Source organism: Calliphora vicina, chromosome 1 (genome assembly GCF_958450345.1).
Source record: "Calliphora vicina chromosome 1, idCalVici1.1, whole genome shotgun sequence".
NCBI lineage: Eukaryota > Metazoa > Arthropoda > Insecta > Diptera > Calliphoridae > Calliphora > Calliphora vicina.
In genome coordinates this window covers 28340941-28367071 of record NC_088780.1, presented here as the reverse complement: position 1 = coordinate 28367071, position 26131 = coordinate 28340941, and the positions used below count along the sequence as shown (strand labels likewise).

At 28.2% G+C, this 26131-nt stretch overlaps 1 protein-coding gene across 9 annotated transcripts in view; it reads left to right on the top strand.

The window, feature by feature from the left end:
* pyd (polychaetoid) overlaps positions 1–26131 on the top strand; it is a 313355-nt gene that overhangs the window by 170429 nt on the left and 116795 nt on the right. For 7 of the 9 annotated variants that reach the window (XM_065505888.1, XM_065505883.1, XM_065505880.1 and 4 more), the window contains exon 3: positions 19853–20387. In XM_065505888.1, coding sequence (XP_065361960.1) covers positions 19853–20387 — 535 coding nt within the window. Of the gene's footprint in view, positions 1–17501; positions 18037–19852; positions 20388–26131 lie in introns of those variants that run through there. The other 2 variants (XM_065505923.1, XM_065505892.1) reach the window with 2 other exon arrangements.

The window sequence follows — 26131 nt, the reverse complement described above, 5'->3', positions numbered from 1 at the left end:
AAAAAGTGTTGAAAAATCCCAAAAATGGGATTTTTTAGTTTTTAGGCTATAATATCCATACCAGGGGCGGGGTTATCGGAACCCTTTACACAATAATTAAGAACATATTGGGCCATGTAAAATGGGTTACTATATTTTGATATCGAGTATGCGATTTGAGAATTTTTGCTCTAAAGTTGAATTTTACTTAAAAAATAGGCGTTCTTTGAATGGACCTGGTCCCCTCGGTATTAAAAATTTTCAATTTTTTTTTAATTTAAAACATTTGATGTAAAGTTAGCTTTTTAAAAAGTACAAATTCTTTATACATCATTTTAGTAATTTTATAGATAACTTAAAAAGAATAATAGTACTTTTTTCCCAAAAAAATAGCGAAAAATCGCCTTTTTAAAATTTTTAAAATTCAAATGCATGTAACTTTGGACTCAGTCATGATTTTTAAACAATTCTTTCTATATTTCATACATAAATTTATTGTTAGTCCAACAAAAGAAAAATGGAGAAACTCGGGAAATATTTGGATCCGCTGTTATCAAAAAACTGGAGTAGGGTGGGTAAAATGAAAAATGAATGAAAAAAAAAATGATGAAAATTTAATTTTCAAATGCGAATATCTCCTAAGTTATAAGAGATAATTGATAGCTACGACGAGGAGATTATATATATGTGATCGTTTTGAAATCGGAACACAGCCGAAGAAATAGGATCGGTTTAAAAATTGAACATACCCAAGGTGTCCTACTTTGGGAAAAGTAGGACACCTTGGACACCTCGACAACACTTCGTCTGTGCGCATGTAAAATTTCATTCAAATCGGACTAAGGGTTTAGAAGTTACAGATTTATTTCCATCTTTTTTTTCTCATACCGCTATGCAGCCTCATCTTCCTTCCAGTAGTTTCATGAAAGCTCTACCCACTTTAAGGTGGATTTTGGACTAATATTTTTGGGCGTTACAAACATCAGCACAAACTCAATATACCCTACCCACTATGGTGGTGTAGGGTACAAAAATCAACGCTATATTCCTAATGCTTTGTAATATTTTAAGATTCCTTTATAATTCCAAATCTTAAAAATCAAACTTTTCTACAATAAAAAATTCAAAACTCTTTAGATTATTTATATTTTTTTTAAAAAAAAGCTTAAAATCTTATTAAACATTTATTTATTATCATTTTAAAAATGTTTTATGTCTAGCATTAAGGTGTTTGTTCTAAATTATTCTTAAGATCTTGTTCAGCTTCAGCATAAAACAATCGTTTCCTCTTCTGCACATTCTTTAATTTAATAAATTTATTTAAATCTCTTCATTAAATGTCATAAACAGAATGACATTTGTTTTATTTTGTTGTTGTTGTGTTATTTATATTTAATATACTCATTTATTTGTTTGTTGTTTTATTTTATTTGTTGTGCTCAATTGCTTTAATTCTCATTCATAAATCTGACAATGGGAGATAAAAACAAAAAAAAAAAAAAACACAAATAATTTTCATGTATATTTTATGATCATTTTTAAAAGAATCTTAAAGTCTCTACTATAAAGATTTGATTGTGAGAGAGCGAAAATTTACCTTTATCAGCCCCCCTTTTGTCAACGGTTCAAAAATAAAATGTGCATATATATATGATTGTGAGTACGTCGGAAATACTTACAGATGAGATGTGAATGGATTTGTATCAAAATAATAAGTGTATGATTGAGAATGTAGTATGTAGGTGCCTATTTGCGTTGTTTTCTTGCTGATAATAATGCTACACAATGGGCTGGAATATAGTAATATTTGTCAACAAATATTCATCGAAAAAAAATTATTTAATGTATACTGAATATGTTTCTGTAGAAAAACTGTTGGACCAAACATTTTTGTATAGAAAAAAAAGAAATACTGATCATTTGTATTTAGAAAAACTGTTATACTAAACATTTGTATCTACAAAAAAAATTCTAAAAATTTTGAAATTATTTCCTAAAATTTTAAATTTTCAAAAACTCAAAATATTTTTTTTTTAAATTTTTTTAAAATTTTTATTATTTTATTAATAACGAGAAATTGTAAATTTTTGCCAAAAATATGTTGTTTAAATAAAAATTTGAAAATCCCGTAAATTCCCAAAATATTTTTCTAAAATCCCAAAATGGTAAATTTCAAAAAATTTTAAAAATTCAAAATCTGTTCAGTATTTAGAAAAGAGAAATTTGTGTCAACTGAAAATTATCAAAAAATGGAATTTTTCAGAAATTCAAAAAATTATTATTTTTTGTCTGTCTTACTTTCGAGAAATGTTTATTTTTTGTGGAAATACTTTACAGAAATAGAAAAAGTGATAATCCCATATATTCCCAAAATGTTTTCCTAAAATCCCAAAATGAAAAATTTTTAAGAAATTTCTAAAATTTTAGTTTTGTTCTGTAATTATTACCAATTATATTGGTTTAATATATAAATTTATAATCCCTTAAATTCCCAAATTGTTTTCCAGAAATCAAAGAATGGGAAATTTAAAGAAATTCTATAAATCATTATTTATTTTATTATTTAAGACAAATTGTATTTTTGGAAAAATACTTTAAATTAATAAACTTTTTTGATAATCCCGTAAATTCTCAAAACAATTTTCCAAAATCCCAGAAAGGAAAATTTGCATTAACTCAACAAATTTTAATTTAATTTGATTACATTCTAGAAAAATATTTTATATTAATAAAAAATCGAATAATCCCGTGAATTCCCAACATATTTTTTTTTCTAAAATCGTAAATTCCCAAAACAATTTTCCAAAATCCCAGAAGGGGAAACTTGCCAAATAAACTTAACAAATTCTATTTTAATTTGATTATTTTCTAGAAATTATTGTCATTTTGCAGAAAATGACAATAAATTCCTAACATAATTTACTAAAATCCCAGAAATTTAAATTGTTTAAAACTTATATAAAAAAATAATAATCCCTTAAATTCTCAGAATGTTTTTAAAATCCCAGGAAGGCAAAATTTGAACTATTATATTTTATTATTAAACATTATTCTATTGAAAACTGTTATACTGAACATTTTTCTATTCAAAAACTGTTGTACTGAATATTTATACCCTACACCACCATAGTGGGGAGGGTATTATGCGTTTGTGCAGATGTTTGTAACGCCCAAAAATATTAGTCTAACACCCACCTTAAAGTATACCGATCGACTTAGAATCACTTTCTGAGTCGATTAAACGATGTCCGTCCGTCCGTCCGTCTGGTTGGCTGGCTGGCTGGCTGGCTGGCTGGCTGGCTGGCTGGCTGTCCATGTAAACCTTGTGCGCAGAGTACAGGTCGCAATTTTGAAGATATTTCGATCAAATTTGGTACATATTACTTTTTCGGCCCAAGGACCAAGCCTATTGAAACTGGCTGAAATCGGTCCACTATTTCACCTAGCCCCCATACAAATGTCCTCCCGAAATTGGACTTTATCGGTCATAAATGTTTAATTTATATATGTATCTCCACAAATTCCGCTCCAAATAAGTTTTATATACACAAAATTCATGTCACCAAATTTTGTTACGATCGGTCCATAATTAGTCATAGCTCCCATATAGACCCGCTTCCGAAAATCACTTTAACGTGCATAAATCGCTTAAAAATGTTGGTAAACACACAAAATTCAACATAGTTAACTTTAATATAGACATAAATCACACGACCTAATTTCATGGTGATCGGTCCATAATTGGTCATAGCCCCCATATAACCCCACTTCCGAAAATCACTCAAAAAATATAAATTATTGAAATTTTAAAAGAAAATTTTTTTTTGCTCTTTTACTTAGTGTAGGGTATTATATGGTCGGGCTTGACCGACCATACTTTCTTACTTGTTTTCTATTGTAATACTGTTATACTGAATATTCTTATATCGAAAAACTGTTATACTGAACATTTTTCTATTCAAAGCTGTTATACTGAATATAATTCTATTGAAAAACTGTTATACTTAACATTTTTCTGTTGAAAATCTGTTATACTGAATATTTTTCTGTAGAAAAACTGTTATACTGAACATTCTTCTATTGAAAAACTGTTATACTGAACATTTTCTATAGAAAAACTGTTTTACTTAACATTAAAACTGTTATACTGAAAATTCTTCTATTGAAAAGCAAATATATTGAATATTTTTCTATTGTAAAACTGTTATACTGAATATTATTCTATTGTAAAACTGTTATACAGAACATTATTCTATTGAAAAACTGTTATACTGAATATTCTTATATTGAAAAACTGTTATACTGAAAATTTTTCTATTAAAAGACTGTTATACGGAACATTATTCTATTGAAAGACTGTTATACGGAACATTTTTCTATTGAAAAACTGTTATACTGAATATTCTTATATTGAAAAACTGTTATACTGAAAATTTGTCCATTGAAAAACTGTTATACTGAACATTTTTCTATTGAAAAACTGTTTTACTGAACATTCTTTTATTGGAAAACTGTTATACTGAACTTTTTTGTAGAAAAAAACGGTTATACTAAACATTTTTATATTGAAAAACTGTTATACTGAAAATTTTTCTATAAAAAAATGTTATACTGAAAATTTTTCTATAAAAAACTGTTATACTGAACATTTTTCTATTGAAAAACTGTTACACTGAAAATTTTTCTGTAGAAAAACTGTTATACTTAACATTTTCTATAGAAAAACTGTGAATATGAAAACTTTTCTATAGGAAAACTGTTATACTGAAAATTATTCTATAAAAACTGTTATACTGAACATTTGTTTTATTGGGAGACTGTTATACTATTTTTTAAGGAACAAAAAATATGTTTCTATAGAAAAACTGTTATTCTGAAATTTTTTCTTTATAAAACTGTTATGCAGAAGAGTGTTTTTACAGAAAAACTGTTATACTGAACATTTTTCTATATTTTTCAAAACTTAGGTTCTTAAATTAATTTATAACTATTTAAAAATGTGTTGATTTTGTTATTCCTTTCCCAATGTGCACTGCTGCTGCCGCCTGTTGCAACTACAGGGCAATTAAACGATATAAAAGACAATGGGATCATGAGACATGAACAGGGTAAAAAAAAATAAACTTGTAATAATAATAAACGTGCGTCTTTAAGTCTGCCAAGAGGCAGATTGTTTATTATTACGATTTTTTTCGCAAACATATTGCTTATTTTCCTTTCTTTAACTGGGGGAACTCTTGTGGCAGAGATAAAATCAAAAGAAAAACGAAAATTAGAAAACTGCAAGAAAAAGACGGCAAAAATTATGATGAAAGGAGTATAAAAATAAATATTTACAAATATGTGCGGTCATTGGTAAACGTCACTTTATGCTGCCACTGTGCTCTGGCTTTTGCTACCGTGAATGTGTGACACATTAAATGGGCGCTTGGCAGCCACCAGTTTTATGGGACAAATGGATGAACAGCAAACAGACGGACAAACGGATGGACGGACCAGCTATTATTTATAATAGGTTTTTCATTTAATTTCGTGAGTTTTAACAATATTTTTTTCTTCTGCTTTTCAATGTTTTTATTGCTGTTGTTGTTGGAGGGAAATTGTTGCGAACGTAGAAAGAGAGTGTGAGAGCGAGCGTGCACATTAGTTAATCAGAAATAAAGGGGGATATTTTTGTTTTCTTCGACAGAGTTTGGGTGTATGTTGCATGTTTGTTTTTAAAATATCATCCAAAACCAAAAACAACAGCATTATTATAGGCAAAAAAAGTGAGATTATTTATTTATTTACTTTTTTTCTCTTGCTGACTTTTTTCCGCCGCCGTCATTTGGCTAAAGATTTTGTAGAGAATCAGTTGAAAATTTGCTCGCGGTCAGAACATTTGTGTAACGCCGCCTGACTGCCTGTCTGCCCAAATAAACGCGCTCAGAAAAAAGTAAAATGAAAACAAAACAAGGCATTTAAAAACTGCAGACGTCCGGAATTAATGAGTATTTCTATCTAATACAACATCAATTCAAAACTGTTGCTAAACATTTTTTTTTGGCACGAGTTTTTCCGCGAGCTGTAAATTAGAAAATTTCGAAAATAATTTCAAATACGGGATGTATAAGTTTGTGTGTGTTTGTCTAAAGACATTAAGATAAATATATTTTGATTAAAACTATAAAAAAAATGAAAGAAAATCCAGTGAAAACAAAATGACTTTAAGGCGCCTTGTCTTTGAAAATTGCCAGCCATGAATTGTGTTGGTTATATTCGAAACGTGCCGTTACGCGAAAATCTCCAAAAATAAATGCAATTTCAGAGTGAAGTAGTGAAGTTTTGTAAAAAGCGTGAAATATATTTATAGCAAAAGGCAGACAAGTTGTGAACAAACAAATTTAGAGATAAACAAGCATAAAATCAAATCAAATCCAAAGTGAAGTGTGAAAAGAGATTAAATAAAAATAGCTTAAATAAAAGGAATACAATGCAAAACATGTTGTAACAGAAAGCGAAAAAAAAATACAAGAGAATGTTTTTATAAGAATGTAAAAAAGTACTTGTCTAAAGCCATTAAAATGTTTGATATAAATGAAATAACACATAATAAGAATATCTTAAATATATGAAAATATCAAAGCCCTATTGTATCCATAACTTTCTCATACATTTGACATGTGTCATTAGACTAAAAGCAGCAGGTTGTCAATATTCTAGACAGCACTACTACAACCTGTTGATTTGGTCCTGCTGATATTTGGCCTAATATATGAGAAAGTCAATGGGTGTTCCAATTGTTTCCCTTGAAATCTCAAAAAATATTAATTATTAAAAAAAAACGTTTGAAATATAATGAATTGTGTTTTAAAGAAGTATATGATGAAAAATCTAAAAATATCTTAAAGATACAAAAGTATCTTTATATAAAAACCATAGAAAATATCTAAGCCAAAGTCATACTCATATTTTAAATCAATAAAACAATGACAAAATTTGATAAAATTAATACAAATTTAAAAAAAAACATAAGATGTGAAAGTATCTTTGAAATACAAAATTATATTTTTATATGAACCACAGAAAATATCTAACCCAAAGCCATACACATGTGTTAGATCCCTAAAATAACGCAAAAAGTATTTAAAATACAATATATCTAAAAAATCTTTGAGATACAAATGTATCTTTTTGTGAAATCAATAATGCAAGCTTAATATAATGAGCAGATAAGGAACAAATCATTTGAGTGAAATGCGCATAGGAACTAGCTTATCCCCCAACAATAAATTTCAGTGAATTTATCAAATTAAAAATTGGGAATTTAGCATAAAACAATTTTACTAAAATTTGAATAACAATTTTAGGTTTATTTTTATGCATTAAACATAATCAATGTAAATGTGTAAAACAAATCTTTATTATACAAAAGTATCTTTATCTCTAAATACACAAAAAATACATAAATTAATAAAAAAAATGGAAATAAATTTGATTTAAAAAATCTTTGAGATACAAATGTATCTGTAATGTGGTTTAGTGTAAAAGCAGACCCCTGATTTTAAATTGAAATATATATTGTAAATAAGTAAAAAATGTGACCAAATCATAAAATTAATACAAATTTAAAAGATTAATTAATACAAGACTAGAAAAAGTATCTATGAGCTACAAAATTATCTTTTATCATTAGTTGACTCAAAATCTGTTCTACCACTTTAAACTAGATTTAATTTTTAAAGTTTCTTGTAAATTTAGGTTTACTGCAGAAAATGCAAAAATTATCTTTGAAATACAAGTATATTTTTTTAATTTGAAACATAAATTAAACCATAAAGTCCAAATTAAAACCAAAATATTATAAATAATTAATAAATATAATATAAACTTAAAATTAATAAAAAAACTAAAAAATATCTTTTAGATACAAAAGTATCTTTTTCTAATATTGTACTAAAAAGTGGATTTTAAGCATTCACAATATATTTATTCATTAAAGTCTTGAATAAATTTAATTTTGCTGCTGAAAAATTTAAAATATCTTTGAGATACAAAATTATCTTTTTTATAATTAAAGCCAAAATCAGAACATAAACACAAAATTAACACCAAAACTCCATAAATAAATAAAAAATTATGTTAAAATCCTAAAATAAACATAAAATTAAAAAAGTATCTTTGAGATACGAAAGTATCTTTAAGATACAAAAGTATCTTTTACTCAAATTTGACGAACAATTCGATCTTCAGCTCTAAAAATTTGTGTAATTTTATTTTTCTGCTAAAAAATCCATAACAAAAACTTTGAGATACAAAAGTATGTTTTCTAAATTAAGGCCAAAAACAAACCATATAAATAAATAACAAAATATCATAAATAATTAAAAAATATTGAAAATGGCTATAATTCGTGAAAACCTAAACAATAATGTTTGAGATACAATTGTATCTTTTATTTAAATTTGACTCAAAATGTAATCATATGCCATAAAAATAAGTTTTATTATTGAAATTGAGTTTTACCGCTGAAAAATCCAGAAAATCTTTTAAAAATGCATGATTTTTTCAAATTGTTAGCTTTGATTTTAAAACATTTGTACAACATAAATTTCTTCAAAGTATTGGCCATTGTTAGCTATGATATTTTCCCATCTTATAGATTTCGCGCCAAAAGAACTGCTCATCTTTTGAGAAAAACGAATCAAGTCAGTTTCAGATACTCTGTTCTGAAGAGAAGCTTATCCCAGATAGAACGTTCTGCATCGATCGAAACAAATAGTATTCGAATGTGGCACGGTTTGGACTATAAAGCGAGTGAGGCAAAACTTTCCAACCACTTCATTCTAGGTAGTTTTTAACAGGTATTGTAACATGTTGCCAAGCGTAATGCAACAAAAATTGTAACAAAAACAAAACACATGTTAAATTTACACTCAAAGAACAAAACACAAAAACAAAACACATGCAAAATTTACACTCAAAGAATACATACAATTTTCTGAAAATAAGCGAATTCACTTAATTGTGAATAAATTCGAAAATAATCAATCGATTTTTATGATCGATATCTCATATTGTTGCTATTATATGCGGCTTTGAGACAAAGTAATAAACCTGAACAATTTCTGCCATTTTCGATTTTTCATGAGTTTTTTAAAACACAAAAATTTGCTATTTTCATGTAAAAAATATATTTTTTGCTTCAATTTGTTATTATAACTCCGAAACTACTAAGCCGATTAAAACGCAATATATAAACAGATTAAAGGTTATGCAAACTTGAACGTTTCTAAGTTTACTTCAATAATATCGGACTAACCCTTTTTGAGTTATCATAAATTATGTTGAGAAACATTTAAAAAAAAATCAAAATTTTATGTGAAATTTTGTACATAGCATGGGGAGAATGTTTTCAAAATTCAATCAATCGAAAGAAGAACATTAACTACTCAATTTTATGTATATCAAACAAAAAAGTTAAATTTTGTGAAAATGAGCGAATTCACTTAATTGTAAATAAATTCGAAAAGAATCAAGCGATATCTATGTTCGATATCTCAATTTGTTGCTTTTATATGCGGCTTTGAGACAAAGTAATAAACCTGAACAATATCAGCCGTTTTCGATTTTTCATGATTTTTTTAAAACACAAAAATTTGCTATTTTCACTTAAAAAATATATTTTTTGAGTCAATTTGTTATTATAACTCCGAAACTACTGAGTCGATTAAAACGCAATATATAAACGGATTAAAGATTATGTAAATTTGAACTTTTCTAAGTTTATTTCAATAATATCGGACTAACCCTTTTTGAGTTATCATCAATTATGTTGAGAAACATCTAAAAAAATTCACAATTTTAGAAGAAAAAATTTTAAAAAAATCTATCGATAGATTTAAAAAATTTTACTTTTTTTATACTTCTGTAATCATGATGCATCAAATCTATGTAGTGGCTAGTGAAGCTTTTTTCCGGTTGACCTGTGTAATATATAGGACCCTTTTGCAGAGAATTACCTAAGCGCCATGGATATTTGGCTTTGGTGTTGATTCGGCTGGTTGGCCGGGCTTCACATACGATCTCTTACATTTCGGGTTATCGTAATGGATGCATTTTTCATTGCAAGTAATGATTCGGTCCAAATTGATTTTTTTTATAGTGTTTAAGCTTAATTTCGGTCATGCAAAATTGTCTTTAAAGGTCTCTCGGCTTCAATTCGTGTAGTAGCCAATGGATAAATCCTGCTGCTCGCAAACTTTTTGAAATTGCAGCTTTAGTAGCTCCCAATGATTTTGCAAGCTCTTGTTGAGTTTGACAACAATCTTTATGGAGTAATGGCTTCAACTCTTGATCTTCAAACTTTTTTGGCTGGCCTGGGCGATGTCTTCCGTGTCAAAATCACCACTTCTGAACCGAACAAACCATCTCTCGCACGTTGAAAAAGTGCTTAGGCTACACTTTTTTCAAATTAAAAAAGTAATGCAAATCTTCCCGCATATGACACTTTGTTGGCACAAAATTCGAAGCAAAAAAACTTTGTTGTTTACACTATAATGTTCAATAACTAAGTGAGAATATATGACAGATATGTACCCTTCAAAATGACATATAATTTATTAAAGACAAAAACCGCATTGAAGAGATACGTCATCTGATATTTTAGTTTTACACCCAATATCATTAAGATACAAAAATTTCAATCCAATTTAATAATGAATTGTATAACTGATTTAAAATATTAAAAAAATAACTGGAAATCAAGTTATTAATATAAAATTAAAAATGTATCTTAGAGATACAAAAGTATCTTTTATAAAAAGGCAGTTCAATTTCTATTTCAATAGCCTTTAAATAGTCGTGATTATTAATAAAGCCCTTAAGTTTCATTATGAAGGACAAATATCAAAATTTATTTGACATACAAACGCATATTCAAACTTATATTTTATAAAATACTAGTTGATCGCCCGGTAGCATTAGAGTTCTTCCAGTTTCTCCAACCCACGCACATCAGCCTGTTCTTATTTATTTGCAAATAAAATAACTAAATTTGTACTGCATACTTTAGGGTGCTTTTTTATTACAGTAGACTGGACTCACAAAAAAAAGAATTTCCGAGTTTTACCCGGAATTTTTGAATTTTTTTCTTTACAAACCATCTCCTGAAAATTTCGAATCGAATAAAAAAAATCAGCCAAATCGCTCCAGCCGTTCTCACGTGATGACATACATACATGGACCATTTGTTTATACTATATGAAATAAACAATTTGTCATAACAAAATCGAAGAAAACTCTTTAAGATTTCACATTATATCAACCTGATATATATTAGTCACCATAAACTATAAATTCTCAGACAATAAAAATATTTCAAATTAATAAATATAAACATAAATTTTCAACGTTCAAAACTAAATTTGTCAGCTGAAATTTCCCAAGAAAAAACTGAAAGATACAAATATTTCATTTCATACCAAAAAGAATACAAACATAGTCAATATTTAAACAAAGTATTTCAAAATATCATCACACGTCATAAAACAAACAAAATAAAAAAAAATTACGAGGTTGCTAAAAAAAGTACTTTTTTTCGTTTTAAAAACAACAAATTCTTAGGAAAAAATCTTATTGATTTTAAGAACAAATAAAATAAATGCATATTTTGAAATTAAGCCATAAACTATAAAAGCATTTTCACAATATTATTCATCATAATAAAACTGTAAACTATTTTAATACCTTTTAAACAAAAATCCGTACTAAAACAAATGTATCTGTCTTCTTCTGTATAATAAAAATTAAGCACATCTGTTGATAAATAGCTGAAACATGAACAAGCTACTAAATAAAATATTTCAAATATTTTTAAATTTATAAAAATACTTTCCTTTTCATTTAAACAAGTGAATTAAAATGGTTTGGTTTAAATATCTTATAGATACAAATAAATTGTATAGCTTTTAATGCGAATTTTAAATAAAACATTGTATTTATAACTAATTTAAAACTAAACAAACAAATAGTGTTTTTCTTAGGAAAATAAATATAATTTATGGCAAAATGCTTAAGCAAGATACAAATGTATCTTTTATTAACGAAATGTATTAAATACTAAATACAAGTTTAACGTAAATAAATTCAAAAATTTACTAAATAAATCAAAAGTTCTAAAATGTTTTTGAAAGATTTTAAATAAATTAAAAGAAATCTTTGTTGAGATACAAAAGTATCTTTTAGTACGAATTTTGTAAAATATCTCCTACATATTCTAAAAAATTTGCTTAAGCAAGAATATTTTTAATTTTCTTTCAAATTTTTATTGAAATAAAGCTTTTTCTATCTTTAAATTTAAATAAAACAAAGTGTGTGTGTTTGCTTCAATCCTATCTATGACATTCAGTCCAATTATGAATAAAAATTACCCGGGAATTTTTCCCCTTTTCTCATTTTTCCTATTCAAATTCAATGGAAAAAAACTCAATGGAAAAAAACTCCTGCGGATTTTTTTATTCATATTGGGACTGATTATGTATTGAGAAAAGTACAATATTTTTGAAGGACGGAGTTTTAAAATGGCATATTTTTGAATCTAATTTGAGAATTGAATTTTTTTTGTAAGACCAAAAACTAACTTATCTAAACAACAAAAAAAAATAGTTCGGAATAAATGTGATTCAAATTGTGGATGAAACAGTCCTATTAAAATTTTGATACAAATGTTAGTTTTATAAACTCAATAAATATGTAATAAAATCTTTATTTGTTAACAAAACTCAATAAAATGTTCAACATTTTTAAAATTTGTCATTCTAAATAACAAAGTGTAAACAAAATCTTGTCAAAAGATCAAAGGGAATCCCGCAATTCCTAAAAATTAAAGCGAAAATTGGTAAAAAATGGTATTTTTTAAAATTTTGTCCATAGGGTTCACATTTCCTTCGGGGCTGGGAAAATACTTTGGGGATAAATAGGAAACAAATCAATGTTTCCAATGCTGCTTTCAGTTTTCTGATCCCTACTTCGAGATTTTAGAACATGTGGCCCAAAATTGAAATTTTGATAAAAAAATAGGTCAAATTCCGAAAGGCGTAGCGTCGTCATATTCAAAAAAAGGACATGTTTTTTATAATAAAATGTTCTCCGTAAAGATAACTTACAGAAAAACATAAAATTGTTATATGTCCTTAAAGAAAGATTTGTTTTAATAAAAACAAGTAAGAAAGTATGGTCGGTCAAGCCCGACCATATAATACCCTACACTAAATAAAAGAGCAAAAAAAATGTTTCTTTTAAAATTTCATTAATTTATATTTTTGAGTGATTTTCGGAAGTGGGCCTTATATGGGAGCTATGATCAGTTATGGACCGATCACCATGAAATTAGGTTGTGTGATTTATGTCTATATTAAAGATAACTATGTTGAATTTTGTGTGTATACCAACATTTTTAAGCGATTTCTGCACGTTAAAGTGATTTTCGGAAGCGGGTCTATATGGGAGCTATGACTAATTATGGACCGATTGTAACAAAATTTGATGAAATGAATTTTGTATATATAAAACTTATTTGGAGCGAAATTTGTGGAGATACATATATAAATTAAACATTTATGACCGATAAAGTCCAATTTCGGAAGGACATTTGTATGGGGGCTAGGTGATATAATGGACCGATTTCAGCCAGTTTCAATAGGCTTGGTCCTTGGGCCGAAACAATAATATGTACCAAATTTGATCGAAATATCTTCAAAATTGCGACCTATACTCTGCGCACAAGGTTTACATGGACAGCCAGACAGCCGACCAGCCAGACGGACGGACAGACGGACATCGTTTAATCGACTCAGAAAGTGATTCGATCGGTATACTTTAAGGTGGGTGTTAGACTAATATATTTGGGCGTTACAAACATCTGCACAAACGCATTATACCCTCCCCACTATGGTGGTGTAGGGTATAAAAAAAGAGTTAAGACACCTTTTCGCCCCAAAAAACAGCAAAAATCAGCACGTGTTTAAAAATTTTACATGTCGAAGTTACCCTACTTTGAGCCCCATAGCGCCAAAATTTTGATTCTGTCCCATTGTGTGCTGTGCATTTCTATTGCATCTGTTTTTACTCTATTCCTTCATTATACATTACCAGCTTTATCGCCCCTTAAACAATCTCCACTTTTGACCAAATTGTTTTTATCTCTGGTAACAAATCCCCTTAAAAACCAATTAAAATGTCAAGGAATTTTTGTCATACACAAAAATATGTTTACAAAACCTCATATTAAATGTGACGGCACAAAAAAATAGAAAAAAAATGTGATTTTTATAATGAAAATATAATTTGTACTGCAATTCTCTTTGCACACTCAAACTCAACCCTTTTATAACAATATTTTTATCCTATTTAACCACAAAACAGACAAAATGGAGACACATTTTTAAATGTGGCCCAACGAATTATACCCGGGAGGAAAATTTACAATTTGAATATTCATTCATAATGCTGCATTCAATGATCTCTCGTCTCACTTTTGGCTGCAATACTATAGAATTTAGCAGAGACTTAAAGGAATTATTTTGTAGGGAAAATTTCGAAACATGAAAACAATTGCAAACACATAATTTGTAAACTAAAGGGTCTTTCAGTAAGAGCTAAGATTTCATGTGAATCCAGAAATGGGTTTCATCCCAGAAGATGATTTTTTTAATGAAAATTAGAGTCAGTTTCCATTTAATTTCCATTCCACAATTGTATCATATTGTTGAACGCTATATCCGTTCATGGTGATTTGGCAATAGAAACTGAATATATGACAGCCAATTGGACAGATGTAGCTTCAGCAATATGTCAAGTATCATCTGTCAAATTTAAGAACTCCCTATTGGAAGACCCTTTACTACCCCCAAAATCGTCCAAATCTAGCCATGACCATAAAAGAGGTATTAAACTTTCCAAATACTGTTTGCAAGGCTGTCATATTTAAACGCTTTAATTTTAATATTTACTCTTAACTAGAATTCTAATTTAGCCTTTCTAAAGCATTACTTTTAAACTCTGCCCTTTTTCCACTTGGGGGGAAATGATAGATAAAAAAAATTAATTTTAATGCGGAAACTTATGATAGAGTTTTTATTATAATTTCACTCCCCTATTATAACTTATTTAAATAAACATTAAAAACAAATTCCTAAAAACAACTTCCCTACCATTTTACGCTATTTATAAAATACCATACAAATATGTATTAAAAAAAGGGCAAAATAAATCTGTTGAAAATACACAGATACCCAATTATGCTATTAAAAATATACTTAATGCTTAAAAGCACTTTTGTATTTAATTTATGACAAACTTAGTTTTTTCTTTTTTTATTATTTACACATTTGTTGCTAACTCTTCAATATGATTAATAAAGCGGTAAGAGTGTAAGGTGCATTTGTGCACATCAAGCGATTAGTGCAGTGCAGTGACCAGAAATTATGAATGACTCAATGAGATAAAAATAATTTACATTCATTTCAGACTTTTTACAAAAAAAAAAATGTGTGATTTTTCTGCTTTCAGTAAATAGTAAAACAAAACAAAAACCCACATTAAAATAAATAAATAAATAATAAAAAAATTTTGGCAAATTGAAATATTTGTTTTATAAACCATAAATGCTGCAGACATGGCGGTTTAAATATTGATTTTATTTTTTTGTTTTCTTAAATTTCCCAGAAAATTGAAAAGAATTTCTTTAATACAAATAAATGGAAAAAAATGTTCTATAAACAAATGATTTAAAAGTATTTTATACAGATGTGTTTGGCTAGAATGAATTTAATAAAAATTTAAATCAAATTTAGAATCTTGGAGATACCAATGTATCTTAAGAGATAGAAATATATGCAAGTACCTCAAAGACACGGAATGGAACTAAAAATTAAAAAGTAGCTTTGAATATACTAAACGTATCTTGAAGATACTAGCAGTATCTAAAGATTGTGTGAGTCTCCTAAAGATACTGAAGGTATCTCCAAGATACTGAAGGTATCTCCAATATACTGAAGGTATCTTCAAGATACTGGAGGCATCTTAAAGATACTGAAAGTATCTTCAATATACTGAATATATCTCCAAGATATCTTCCAGATACTGAAGATATCTTCAAGATACTTAAGGTATATCCAAAATACGGAAGGTATCTTCAATATACTAAAGGAATCTTTAAGATACTGAAGGTATCTTCAAGATACTAAAGATATCTTCCAGATACTGAAGGTATTTTCCAGATACTGAAGGTATCTTCCAGATACTTAAGGTATCTTCAAGATACTGAAAGTATCTCCAAGACACCGAAAGTATCTCCAAGATACCGAAGGTATCTCCAAGATATTGAAGGTATCTTCAACATACTGAAGGTATATCCAAAACACTGAAGGTATCTTCAATATACTGAATATGTCTCCAAAATATCTTCCAGAAACTGAAGATATCTTCCAGATACTGAAAGTATCTCCAAGATACTAAAGGTATCTTCAAGATACTGAAGGTATCTTCCAGATACTGAAGGTATCTTCCAGATACTGAAGGTATCTTCCAGATACTGAAGGTATCTTCCAGATACTGAAGGTATCTTCCAGATACTGAAGGTATCTTCCAGATACTGAAGGTATCTTCCAGATACTGAAGGTATCTTCCAGATACTGAAGGTATCTTCCAGATACTGAAGGAATCTTCCAGATACTGAAGGCATCTTCCAGATACTGAAGGAGTCTTCCAGATACTGAAGGTATCTTCAAGATACTGAAGGTATCTTCAAGATACTGAAGGTATCTTCAAGATACTGAAGGTATCTTCCAGATACTAAAGGTATCTTCTAGATACCAAAAGTATCTTCAAGGTACTGAAGGAATCTTCTAGATACTGACAGTATCTTCCAGATACTGAAGGTATCTTCAAGATACTGAAGGTATCTTCAAGATACTGAAGGTATCTTCAAGATACTGAAGGTATCTTCCAGATACTAAAGGTATCTTCCAGATACTAAAGGTATCTTCTAGATACCAAAAGTATCTTCAAGATACTGAAGGAATCTTCTAGATACTAAAGGTATCTTCTAGTTACTAAAAGCATATTTAAGGTACTGAAGGAGTTTTCCAGGTATTGAAGACATCTTCAAGATACTGAAGGTATATTCAATATTCTGAAGGCATCTCCATTAAAAAAACATTAAAAAATTATTAATACCTCTTATGATTTGTCAATGTTCAAAGTGTATAAAGCATAATTTTGATTAAAAACTTAAAAAATATACCCAAGTAACTCAAAGATATAAATCTAACTAACAACTCTAACTGTAACTTTTTGCCACAAATTTAGCAATTATACGTTGAAAACAAAAAGCTTTAATAAACCAACAAAATAACAAATGAAAATTAATTAACTAAAACAACGTGAGAATGAAAACTGACAACTAATGACTCTAAAAAAAAACCAAACATAAAACGGAAATAAAACTGCCTTAAGTGTAACAACAACCAAACTACCAACAAAAAACTGAGCAGTAATAAAAAATCTAAATAAAAAAACCAAATTAATTAATGTCAACCAACTGCTCTCAACCATGGCTCAAGTCGACTATCAAGCTCATAATTTCACCTGCTACACTGTACCTGAGTGTTCCTCCAACGATGAACTTGAATTTCAAGGTGAAAACTATGGCAGCCAGTGTTCACTCAACTCTACCGAATCAACTACCTCTTCTATTGATAATAATATTTTACGCAAACATCATCAACAAATCAAATACTATAAGAAATTCTTTAATCCTTATGTTACGGCTACGTCAACGCAGCAACAAAGAATATCGTTGCCTCTGATGATGGGTTCGAATTCTTTGAATTCTGCTCAATTGCAAACATATCAGCATTATATGAATTCGCCTTACCAGCGTCAGTTACAGCAACAACAACAATTCCAAGACCAGCAGCAGCACTGTATCTCAGCTCAATCTCCGCAGTTGGGTTATTTTGTACCGTTTGCCCCGAATTGTTATTTTAGTCCGCCAGTGCAGAGAAAGAGATATAGGTAGCGTAATTTTATTCATTTTGAAATATTTTCAATAGAACTACTACATGAGGATATGTAATAATATAATTGCAGTAACTAAAGTTAAAACTTCAAAGAAATCGCAGTCTTTGATTATTTATACTAAAGTATCTTTCAGATTCTTTAGTATCTTGAAGATTCTTTAGTATCTCCTGGATACCTTAATATCTCCAAGATTCTTTAGTATCTCGAAGATACTTTAGTATCTCCAAAATATGTTGGTATCTCAAAGATAATTTGGTATCTCAAAGATATCCCCAAGATACATTAGTATCTCAAAAATACTTTAGTATCTCAAATATACTTTAGTATCACAAAGATACTTTAATATCTCCAAGATACTTTGGTATCTCCAAGATACTTTGGTATCTCCAAGCTACTTTAGTATCTCCAAGATACTTGAGTATCTCCCAGATATTTGAGTATCTCCCAGATATTTGAGTATCTCCCAGATACATGAGTATCTCCCAGATACTTGAGTATCTCCCAGATACTTGAGTATCTCTCAGATACTTGAGTATCTCCCAGATACTTGGGTATCTCCCAGATACTTGAGTATCTCCCAGATACTTTAGTATTTCCAAGATACTTTGGTATATCCAAGATACTTTAGTATATACAAGATTCTTTAGTATCTCCAAGATACTTTAATATCTCCAAAATACTTCAATATCTCCTAGATACTTTAATATCTCCAAGATACTTTAGTATCTCCAAGATACTTTAGTATATCCAAGATACTTTAGTATCTCCAAGCTACTTTAGTATCTCCAAGCTACTTTAGTATCTCCAAGATACTTTAGTATCTCCAAGATACTTTGGAATCTCCAAGATACTTTGGTATCACCAAGCTACTTTGGTATCTCCTTGATACTTTAGTATCTCCAATATACTTTAGTATCTCCCAGATACTTGAGTATCTCCCAGATACTTGAGTATCTCTCAGATACTTGAGTATCTCCCAGATACTTGAGTATCTCCCAGACACTTGAGTATCTCCCAGATACTTGGGTATCTCCCAGATACTTGGGTATCTCCCAGATACTTGAGTATCTCCCAGATACTTTAGTATTTCCAAGATACTTTAGTATCTCCAAGATACTTTAGTATATACAAGATTCTTTAGTATCTCCAAGATACTTTAATATCTCCAAAATACTTCAATATCTCCTAGATACTTTAATATCTCCAAGATACTTTAGTATCTCCAAGCTACTTTAGTATCTCCAAGATACTTTAGTATCTCCAAGATACTTTAGTATCTCCAAGATACTTTAGTATCTCCAAGATACTTTAGTATCTCCAAGCTACTTTAGTATCTCCAAGATACTTTGGTATCTCCAAGATTCTTTGGTATATCCAAGATTCTTTGGTATATCCAAGATACTTTAGTATCTCCAAGATACTTTAGTATCTCCAAGATACTTTAGTATCTCCAAGATACTTTAGTATCTCCAAGATACTTTAGTATCTCCAAGATACTTTAGTATCTCCAAGATACTTTAGTATCTCCAAGATACTTTAGTATCTCCAAGATACTTTAGTATCTCCAAGATACTTTAGTATCTCCAAGATACTTTAGTATCTCCAAGATACTTTGGTATCTCTGATGCTTTAGTATCTCCATGATACTTTAGTATCTCCAAGATACTTTAGTATCTTCAATATTCGATGCTTTTATCACTATGATACTATTTTGATTTTCTTATGAAAATAATTTTTTTACGATAAATTTACAGATAACAGATAATTTATCAACAATTAATTTTCCATTGTTTATTTATTTTACTTACAGAGACAAAGAAAACGATCGCAATCGTCGAGCTGTCAGCTATGGTGGTATTACCAACAGCACGTCCATGTCCACTCTGCCCCGAGCGGCACCACGACGTGTGAATCTAATGAAAGATCCTCCGCCACCACCACCACCAAAGCCCATTCTATTGCAACAAACATCGACCTCATCGACCACCACAAACAACTCGATACCCAGTAAATACCCACAATCCGAATACAATCTCATTACCAAATTAGAGTCTACCACTTCGTCTCTCACAGCTCCTACGCACTATCAGGCGCAAAATTTCTATGCAAATGTCTCTACAATTGCGGCATCCAGCAGCAATAATTACTCCTCACTGCTGTGTCATGCCAGTTCAACATCCAGCCCTTTGGCCGTGCGTAAGCGTGAGAAATTGTTGCATCGTTTCAGTGATGCGGCCACGCTGGGACGCAAGCTCAAGAAGAAAAAGAATACGAATCGTACATGTCGCTCGATGACCGAGGCCATTGAAATGTTGGCCGATCCTGTTATAGAAGATGAATTTTTTGTAAGTACTTGTCAATTTTATATTTTATTTTATTTCCCTGATAAAACTCATTTTGTGTTGAGTGTTTTGTTTTTTTATATTAAATCAAGGGGAGTTTTAATATTGAAATACTCTTTATTGTTTTGGAGTAGATTTCATAGTGCAGTTATATCAGTTTTTGTGTTTCTCATTTGAATATCATAAGGTCTGTTATATTTTTTAACAAACAATTTAAGTTCTTATCTTCTATTCTTTTACGCTACGCTTATTGTATTTATGTAGATTCTTTTTTTTTCAACAGATTATTTTAGTTTTTTTTTCATTATTTTGTAAATTTTTTTTGTTCAATTGTTCTTTTTGTTTTTCAATTGCCCATAAACAGTTGACAATTGTTCTTTGGCGCGTTCATATCGCAAAAATTAAATCGTAAAGAGTGTCACAAAAGAACGGGAAACGGATGTTGTAATTAATTAAATTAATTATAGGGTGTAAACGTACCATAATTAATTTAGTGCAAAAAAAACACAGTTTTTTACATAAAACTTTACTTTGTAAAGTTTTTTGGTGTGAAAAAATAATAAAAAACGAAATTTTAATAACAAAAACATTAACAATGTAATTATGTTAGTATAGAAACAAAGAAAAACACATTAAAATATAATTAAAAGTATAAAATGCAAAAAAATTCAAATGTAATTTTGGATGTAAATCGTGGAAAACGCAATGTTTTGTAACCATAGTGCTGCAATACACTTCCTTTTAATATTCTTAATTTATTATAAGTCTTTTGTGTAAACGGAACTGTTTTTATGAAATATTAAGTTCAGTTTAAAATAAATTATAACGATCTTGTATGACTTTATCATATTTATGATCAAATAATAGTTTGATCAAATCCGTCATGATGACTAACGAAGTATTTCAATACTCTACTAGAATAAGGTTATTATAAATTTATTTGATGTTTTATTAGAAAGATCTCCAAATCCAATGGTGATAAATCACATGACCAAATCACCGAAACGAGACAGTACACGACCACAATATGTCTCATGATGTAATAGAATTGGCATGTCCACCATCTTTGTAACCACATATTGTCTTCATCAATAATATAAAATTTTGGTCGAGAGAACTCTGTTATCAGATCGCGGCCTTATTTTCGAAGAAATATGGTCCAATGATGACACCAGCCAAATTCCGCAGTGAAAGGTGCTTCATCGCTTTAGACGATTTTGCTCGATCTCTTTTTCCTGTTCATGGCCATTAGCTTCATTTAGTTCCTTAATCAATTAAACTTTTTATGCAAATCTTCAGTAAATAGAAAACATATCAAAATTTGCAATTCTTGTCCACCAACACTCTCACTTACTGCTTCGACATTGACATTTATGTTTAGCATCTCCAATTAATCCAATCTCCCAGAATTTTTCAATTACTCTCTTCCCACTTTACGCAGTCAAATCAATATACCTATTTATTACTTTTTACAAAAATTAATTGTTTGGTACTTTTTCACAAATACTCTAAAACATGGCAGATTATATTAATTAATTTGATACTTTTTACTAATAGTATTTTTTTGGCACTTTTTCACAAATATGTAGATAATAATCAGCACAATCATGAATAAAAAATCCGAGGGAGTTTTTTACTTTTCCCATTTTTTCCTATTCAAATTCAGTGTTAAAAATGGAAAAAGGGAAAAAACTGCCACGGATTTTATATTCATGATTGGGCTATATATAAATCTAGTGCTTTTTGGAAAAACGGCTTTTCCGCTAATATGTAGTACTTTATTTTGCTAAATTTTTTTTAAATATTAAAAAACATACATTTGTGTTTAATATTATTGGTATTCGAATAAAAAATTAATTAGGTACTTTTTTTAAAAAAGTATTTTTTTGGTACTTTTTCACAAATATTCAAAAACATGACAAAATACTCTTTATAAATATTATAATAACTATTATTTTTTTTGGAAAAATTAATTTTATGGGCACCTTTGTGCATATACATATGTATATAGAATATATTGTAAAGAGTACTTTTTTGGTTTTTGGTACTTTTTCACATTATATAAATCTAGACCTTTTTGGAAAAAGAACTTTTCCTCTAATGTGTAGCACTTTATTTTGCTACCTTTTTTTAAATATTAAAAAACATATATTAATGTTTAATTTTATGGGTATTTTTAAAAAAGTATTTTTTTTGGTACTTTTTCACAAATATTCAAAAAAAAGACAAAATACACCTTATATTACAATAACTATTATTTTTTTGGAAAAATAAATTGTGTGGGCACCTTTTTGCATATATATAGAATATATTGTAAAAAGTACTTTTTTGATACTTTTTACAAATAGTATTTTTTTTTGTACTTTTTCACAAATAGATATTAATATAAATATAGTGCTTTTTGTAAAAAGTACTTTTCCGCTAATATGTAGCACTTTACTTTGCTACTTTTTTTTAAATATAAAAAAACATACATTTATGTTTAATTTTTGGAGTATTCTAATAAAAAAATTAATTTGGTACTTTTTACAAAAAATAATTTTTTGGTACTTTTTCACAAATATTCAAAAACATGATAAAATACATCTTATAACTATTAATTTGTTGGCACTTTTTCGCTAATATATGCAACATTTTGTAAAAGGTACTTTTTTGGTACTTTTTAAAAAATCTATATTTATATTTAATTTTATTGATATTGTATTAAAAAATTAATTTGATACTTTTTACAAATAGTATTTTTTTTTGTTTTGGTTCTTTTTCACAAATATGCAAAAACTTGTCAAATTACACCTTAGATAATACAAATTTAGAATATTTTGGTAAAATTAATTTTTTGTACTTTTCCGCTAATATATACATTTTGTAAAAAGTATTTTTTTGATACTTCTTACAAATAGTATTTTTTTTTGGTACTTTTTCACAAATAGATAATAATATAAATCTAGTGCTTTTTGGAAAAATGACTTTTCCTCTAATTTTTTAATATTTAAAAAAAGTAGCAAAATAAAGTGCTACATTTTTTTTAAATATTAAAAAAAAAATCTTTTCACAAAAAAAAATTGTTTGGTACTTCCTCACAAATATTCAAAAACGACAAAAATGACAAAATACATCTTATAGCTATTATTTTGTTGGCACTTTTGAATAAAGTACTTTTTTGGTACTTTTTAAAAAACATTATAAATATGTATATTTATATTTAATTTTATTTTTATTGTAATAAAAAATTAATTTTATACTTTTTACAAATAGTAGTCAAATTAGACCTTAGATAATATAAATTTAGATTTTTTTTGCAAAAATTACTTTTTGGTACTTTTCCGCTAATGTATACATTTTGTATAAAGTACTTTTTTAAAATAATTAAAATCCTAAAAATTCTTAATTTGTACTTACAAAAAGTACTTTTCTGTGGTACTTTTTCATAAATATGCAAAAACATGTGAAATTACATTTCCGATGGAAAATTGCACCTTAGATAAAAATATAAATTTAGTACTTTTCGTGAAAAGTATTTTCTTAGTACATTTTCTAGATGTAAATCCTGAAATAGGCAATGATTTTTAGCCATCGAAAAAGTACCAAAGCAAAGAGAGAATACATCTCTTGAATTACTCTCTTTGGTGTCCTCTGGGTAGGATTTTTCTACCCAGTGTTTAAAATGTTTGCGCTGTGATTGGGTCTGCTTTTAACAGTTCCAGAGGTATCTTATCTGGACTTATTGTTCTTATTTTATGTGAGAAATGTCGTCCCTTTCTTTCATTTTGTTTCTCATCTGTTTTTCTATCTTAAAGTCTCTAATATGATTTATGTGAAAAGCCTCTTGTGCATCTTCAGCTAATTGGTTGGAACTACGGACGCTTTCCTTGACTTTGTGAATTATCTCAGAGTACTTCTTTTGCAATTCCGGGTTTCCGATTTTTAACTCACCCTTGGTTTCCTTACTAATTTTAATCCAATTCCAGGTGTATTCTGAGATCCACTATTTTTTTCTTTGGTTTCACTAAAGACAATAAGATATTTTCTTCAAGTATTAGTTTTAATTCAATGTTTTGTATGTTTTATATGTTCTGCAATTTCGAAAATTTGCATTTAATTTCGAAAATGGGTTAAATACAACAAAATATTAAATTCCTTATAAAAAAAACCTCGCCAATCTCATTCAGTTAGTTTTGAAATTTTCGATATTAATTTGAGGTTTTTAAATAATAAATTTGCAATCAAAGTATTGTTTGAAATTCCTGATTAATTTCACAAAAACACTGGGTAAAGACTTACTTAATTAACAACACACTTTTCAATATCTACTATATACCGTTTGCATTACTTAGAAGTAGTCTAGTAATGATAAAGTAATTACAAAGAAGACTTAACCAATACTAAATCTTATTTCTATTTGTGAGGAAAGTTTTTATGCGCATTTTGCCGAAAACTTTCCTTAAAAGCTTTAAGAAATTTGGAAATAACTTATATTGAAGAAAAACTTAAACTCAATGAGAATTATAAGCCTCAATTAGAAGTTACTCATGTGTTTACTAAGATGTTTGTAGATTTTTGCAAGCTTTACTTTTGCTTCTTTTGTTCTTTTGATTTTATAATCTGTTTAAATATAATTAAATCAGTGCTAAACTGTATAGCTAACAGCTTTGGTATTAATTTGTATTAAAATACAGATTAATCGATTACCAGATTAGGCAGACTACACCTACAAAATACATAACAAAATGTATGCAAACTGTTTAAAGTTTATAGAGAAAATTAAAAACAAAATTAAAACAAATCTTAGGCTCTGCAGTATCACAAAGAATCTGCAATAAAATAATACAGATAGACAGACATTTTGCTCTAATAGGAATCCTACATTTTAATGAATCGACATAAAACATGCAAAATATGCAAAAATTTCGGTATTGAAAACAAAATATGCAAAATTAAATCGTTGACATTTTATTGCAAATTCTTTGATTCAGAAAATATTTAATGAACTGAATTAAATAAAATTAAAAAAAACAGCTTTCCTATGTGTCTCCTACAAAGAGGCAAATTTTCATCCTTATGAAAAATTGCACAGGGAGTAAACAGGAATACTCCGTATGTGAGTATTCCAGAATTCCAAAATTGTGTATTGAGAGTTCATGTTTTATTCAGAATACTTTTCAAATCTTTCCTTTTAAAGCTTTCCTAATATTGTTGCAAACAATTCATTCTTTCAATTCACTTAAACATTTTATTCAATACATTTAATTCAAATTTCTGTCACTAAAATGGTGGGCGTCAATTAAAAGCAAAAAAAGACTTTAATCAACAATTAAATAATTGGAAAATAAACACAAAAAAAATAAAATAAAACAAATCAACGACTATACCAACAACAACTACAAAGTGTAACCGTAGTGTATCTAATATTTTGAAAATAAATACTTTTAAACTATTGGGGTCAATACATGTATTAATTTGTTATCTGAGAATAAAAAACAAAAAAAAAGTAAGCATGTCAACAAAATCCCAAAAAAAGAAAGAAAAATAACAGAAAATTGTTTAAAAACAGAAAAAAAAAGATTAACAATGACAGATTAACTACAGAAATTAAACTAAAACATAGAAACCTAAACTAAACAAAAAAAACAATTTAATTACAACAACTAAATTAAAAACTAAACTATAATATAAAACAAAGTTTATATTGCGAAACCTCAACAGCAGAGGCAAAATGTGAAAAGTGTGCCAAATTTGTTACAGAAAAC